This window comes from Silene latifolia, chromosome Y (genome assembly GCF_048544455.1).
Source record: "Silene latifolia isolate original U9 population chromosome Y, ASM4854445v1, whole genome shotgun sequence".
NCBI classification, from domain to species: domain Eukaryota; kingdom Viridiplantae; phylum Streptophyta; class Magnoliopsida; order Caryophyllales; family Caryophyllaceae; genus Silene; species Silene latifolia.
This window is the reverse complement of record NC_133538.1, coordinates 315,842,575-315,848,110: the sequence shown is the minus strand read 5'-3', so window position 1 is coordinate 315,848,110 and position 5,536 is coordinate 315,842,575. Positions and strand designations below refer to the sequence as shown.

Here is a 5,536-nt window from a genome sequence, read left to right as displayed (position 1 = left end):
ATACATAACGATCCCAAGACACACCCCATAGTGACCGGTTCAAAGTTGTAGGGCGAGTTCGCGACTTTAGGACGTCTCCCAAGTCTTTGCATTAGCTCCTAACAACTCCTACCCGGGTTCATTTTATTTTAACTCCCTAGATTCATTGGGTTCATTAGTTACAGGTTCCAAAATCGTCGCTCTGATACCACTTTGTAACACCCCCATACCCCAATTGCCTTAACAGGACCACTTAAAGCATGAAAGTGCTACCATCTCGGTTACCCAAGGCAATGTATATCAAATAAACAATAAAGAAACATACTTTATTAAATATGTTTAAAGTGATACAAGTCCAAAAACAAAACTGATAAAGTAAATACAATTGTTTCTCAAAAATACTAATTCAAAAAACGTAAAAGAATGTTTAAGACACAGCGCAAGACTTCTAGACATCTCGTGGCAACTCAACCCAGCTATCCCATGCGCATCATCTCATACCTGCTCAATAACGGCTCACCATCCCCGAATGGATCGCCACAGTTTTCAAAACATTTAAACGGGTCGGTACTGATTACACAAAACAATACAACAGAAACAATACACAACCGATAAAGTACTCAACAATCCATCCATTAATGCAAAAAAAACCCTAGAACAAGGCGATTATGAACCCTAATAGCAAACCCTACGCAGCCTTCTCCTAGGATACTTTTCAGCTTGATTTCTCCATAATGGCACGTAATTCATCTAGTAAAACGAAGCATAAGCATTCTAGTAGGCTTCAAAAGATGAAATCAACAGGGAAAAGTAATGATAGTAAGAAGAAAGGTCAGAAAAAAGGTCCAACAGAGGAAGATGTGCTCAAAACAAAAATTATGCAGGAAATTAATGTTGTTCCTGGTTTGCAATTTGATGAAGACCCTAATGAAGGCAGTCAAGTTGCTGAGGAAGTAATTGTAGAAGATGTTACAGACAATGAGATTGAAAACACTGCATGGATCACAAAGAGAGGAAAAAAGAGTGTCGTGGTTGCTGAGGAAGAAGAGAATGATGAAAAAATATTGCAGTTCACCACAGAAGACACTACTAGAACAATGCGGTATACTGCTTTGTTCTAGGAGCAAACCCTCCATGGGAGGTTTTGCAAGGTTTTATTCATAGAATATGGCAAAAGCATAATGTAGACAGGATATCCTTTATGCCAAATGGGATATTTCCGGTAAGATTCAAGCATAGAAAGGATAAAGAGGCCATATTGCAGGCAGGATACTTTATGTTTGACAATAAGCCCCTGATTATCAGATCCTGGGATCTAAACGTTGAGTTAATGAAGGAGGATGTTAAGAAGGTGCCTGTGTGGATAAGGATTCATGACTTACCCCTCAAATTCTGGGGTAAATGTTTACCTGCCATTGCAGGTCTAGTTGGCAAGTTTCAGAAAGCTGATCAAGCTACAATGGACAAAACCAGATTGGGTTTTGCACGAGTAATGATTGAGCTCAATGTTGGCCAAAAGTTCCCTTCTAAAGTGAGATTCTTGGATGAGTCTGGTAAGATGATTTATGTGGGGATTGAGTATGAATGGAAGCTGTAACTAATAAGCCAGTGCCTAAGCCATTTCAGCAAGTCTGGAAGCCAAAGCCAGTAGCTGTCAAGCCATCTGTGCAGCTCAGTACAGAACAGGTGAAATCTCCAGAGTGTACTCCTTGTACCTCCCCTGCACATATTGCTCTTAGTCACACGTCCACACCAACAACTTCCCATAAGACTGGATCATACAGAGCTGCTGTGGAAGGTGAGTTGATTCCAAAGGTTGGCATTGGCCCAAAGGGTACCCCTAATTCCAAACCTATTAATGAATAACATAGGTTTTTAGAATGTTCGTGGTTTGAATAATGTAAATAAACAAAAAACGGTGAAATGGTTTATACATAATAAAGATATTGGTCTTTTTGGATTAGTTGAGACCAGAATAAATGGGAATAATGTGAGTAATATCTCTAGTACTATGTTAGATGGTTGGTGTGTAACTACTAATAGTAGCCAGCATAAAGAAGGACGTGTGTGGATTCTTTGGAAACCAAATCTCTTTGATGTCATGGTATGTCAATATGATGCACAGTTTATTCACACAAGAGTAACTGCTAGAATTTCTCAACAACAATTATGGTTCACAATGGTCTATGCTTATAATGATGGTATTGGAAGGAGGGATTTATGGCAGAAGATAGGAGTTATTGCAGATCAATGTAATGGGTCTTGGGCTTTGGCAGGAGATTTTAACACAGTAATTGATCCTAATGAAAGACTGGATGCTAATACTAAACAGGTTGATATGGACGAGTTTTTAGATTATATTTCAACTTGTGGTGTCACAGATATTGCTGCTACTGGGGCTTACTATACCTGGACTAACAAACAAGAACCAGCTACAAGAGTGTTTAGTCTTCTGGACAGGTTTATGGTCAATCAGGAATGGCTGACTCAATTCCCTAATATGATGGCTCATTTCCATCCAGAGGGTTTATTTGACCATTGTCCTTGTACTGTGAGCAATAGTACAGTAGGGGATGGCAAGAGAGCTAGCTTCAAGTACTTCAATATGTGGAGCAAAGCAGATACTTTTATACCTACAGTCACTGAACAATGGAATAAACATTACCCAGGGCATAAAATGTTTACTATCATTAAGAAATTGAAGGCATTAAAGCCTGCTTTGAAGGAACTAAATAGGAGTTGTTATGCTGATATTATCAACAATACAGTGATTGCTGAGACAAGGCTCCAGAATCTGCAGAAACAGTCAGCCCAGGATATTCATAATACTGATCTGGTACAGAGGAAGTTTGAGGCTGCTGCTGATCTTAAGAAGCTAAGTGTAGCAAGAGACAGCTTTCTGAGTCAGAAAGCCAAGACCTAGTGGTTAGAAGAGGGAGACAGTAACACTACTTACTTCCATGGGGCTATAAAAAAGAGGATTAGCATGAACAAGGTTATTCAAATTGAGGATCAACATGGTACTGTATGTACTGAGAGCCAGACCATTCAGAATGCTTTTCTTGACTATTATCAAACTCTCCTAGGCAGTAACAAACCTATTGAAAACGTGAGGCAATGTGTGCTTAATGAGGGACAATTCTGTACTCAGGAATATGCTATACTGCTGAATGCTCCTGTGACCAATGCTGAAATCAAAAAGATCTTTTTTGACACTCCAGCTGATAAATCTCCAGGACCTGATGGATATACTAGTGCATTTTTCAAGAACAGTTGGGATGTCATAGGGGAAGATGTGTGTGAAGCTATAAAAGATTTCTTCTCCACTGCTAAGCTTTTGAACCAGATAAATGCAACTAATATTACTCTTATACCTAAGTGTGAGAGGCCAACCACTGTCAAACAGTTCAGACCTATTGGATGCTGTAATATGATTTATAAGGTTATATCTAAATTGCTATGCAATAGACTTGCACAAGTCCTACCTGATATCATCAGTGACAATCAAGGGGCCTTCATAAAGGGGAGATATATTATTGAGAATGTTCTAATATGTCAAGACATTGTTAAGCTTTATAACAGAAATGCTATGTCTCCAAGATGTTTGTTTAAAATTGACCTACAAAAAGCTTATGACACTGTGGAATGGGAATTTGTTGAGCAGTTGCTCTAGGGTTTGAAGTTTCCTGATGATTTCACTCATAAAGTAATGATATGTATAAGATCCACATCTTTCTCCTTATGTCTCAATAGGAGTATCTTTGGTTACTTTAATGGGAAAAGAGGCTTGAGGCAAGGGGACCCTATTTCCCCTCTCATCTTTACTATTTGCATGGATTACTTAACCAAAATGATTAACTATGTTGTGTCTAGATGGCCCTTCCAATACCATCCTCTCTGTAAGGTATCCAAATTGAATCATTTGATGTTTGCTGATGATCTTTTAATGTTCTACAAGGGAAATTTTGCTTCTATAATGTTGTTACTCGGGGCATTCTCATCCTTCTCTAGAGCTTTTGTTCTGTCTATGAATAGTTCCAAGTCTGAAGTGTACTATAATGGAGTTGGGCAACAGCTAAAGGATGATATCCAGCAGGCTATAGGCTTTGTAGAGGGCTCTATGCCATTCAGGTATCTTGGAGTCCCTATTAAAGCAGGTAGACTGACTAAGTCTGAGTGTAACACTATAGCTGAGAAGATGGTGAGTAGAATCAGGAGTCTTGGGGCAAGAAAAATCTCTTATGCAGGTAGAGTGGTGCTGATTAATTCTGTTCTTAATACGCTCTACTCATATTGGGCAAGTATCTTTCTCCTGCCAAAAAGCATCATCAAGAGGATTGAAGCCATATGTAGGAATTACCTATGGGATGGCAATGCTGAATATCACAGAGTCCCTCTTATTGCCTGGGACAAGGTTACTTTGCCTAAAGATGAGGAGGTCCTGGGCATCAAGAAAGCACAGGTATGGAATTATGCAACAGTTGCTAAGCTGGTTGACTGGATTTATGGGAAGGCTGATAGACTTTGGATTAGATGGGTTAATCAAGTGTACTTAAAAGGAAGGGACTGGCATGAATATGAACCTCCTGCTGATGCTGCCTGGTCCTGGAAGAAGATATGCAAAGTTAAGAATATGATGAAAGTTGGGTACACTGATGGACACTGGACTGCTGACCCTAGAGCTTATTCCATCAGAAATGGTTATGAATGGCTTAGGATGCAGCAGCCTAAGCAAGACTGGGTATCTCTGGTTTGGAGCAAATGGAACATTCCCAAACATGCCCTTATTGTTTGGATCATAATGAATAATAGACTGAATGTGAAGGAGAAGCTTTGCAAAATTGGCTACTGTACAGATGATAGATGCCTAATATATGACAGTTACTCTGAAACACAGAAGCATCTGTTCTTTAACTGCAGATACAACCAGCAAATTCTACAGTAGATGGAGCTTTGTTGTGGTTTTTCATTGCAGGTTAACAGGAGCACAGAAGCACTGCCTCCAAAGGTGTGCCTGAAGCAGAAAGTTCACTACCTGGTGTTGGCTGCTTGCTATTACCAGGTATGGACACAAAGAAACAATGCCAGGATGAATCATGTGTTGCTTAAACCAGATAAGGTAACTGAGCATATTATTGATGAAGTCAGGAGCAGAATCAGAAGGAGACTCAAGGAGCCAGTATCAAGTAGTGACAAAGTGTGGCTGGCAAAATAGGGCATGCTGTGAGCATGCTAGGAGTATGAGTAGTTATGTAATGTTTATGCATAAAGGCCCTGGTTTATTTGTTTATTTGTTTGGCTATGAGTAATAGGGTTTGTCTATTCCTCAAAACTCTCTTGTAATTAGTTTTTTTATCTTAATATATTATCACATTTCACCAAAAAAAAACAATACACAACCATCAAATTCTCCAACATAACTCCACACACCTGACTACACACTAAAGTGTGTAGTCCTACCAGAATACGCATCGCAACAAGTATTCCACACCGCCAGTGGGGGGACCGCAGTCGTTCCCACCTAAGCCCCGCTCATCTCATCCGAGCAATAACTCAT

At 39.6% G+C, this 5,536-nt stretch overlaps 1 protein-coding gene across 1 annotated transcript; it reads left to right on the top strand.

Annotated features, from left to right (window-relative positions):
- Nucleotides 1–3,829: 3,829 nt before the first annotated feature.
- Nucleotides 3,830–4,924, top strand: LOC141631234 (uncharacterized). The gene has a single exon (XM_074443933.1). The coding sequence runs from the start codon at nt 3,830–3,832 to the stop codon at nt 4,922–4,924; it is 1,095 nt and encodes a 364-aa protein (XP_074300034.1).
- Nucleotides 4,925–5,536: the final 612 nt, after the last annotated feature.

Bases quoted from the DNA above. Each gene is read 5' to 3' on its own strand.
- LOC141631234 (XM_074443933.1), top strand. From the start codon at position 3,830: ATGATTAACTATGTTGTGTCTAGATGGCCCTTCCAATACCATCCTCTC.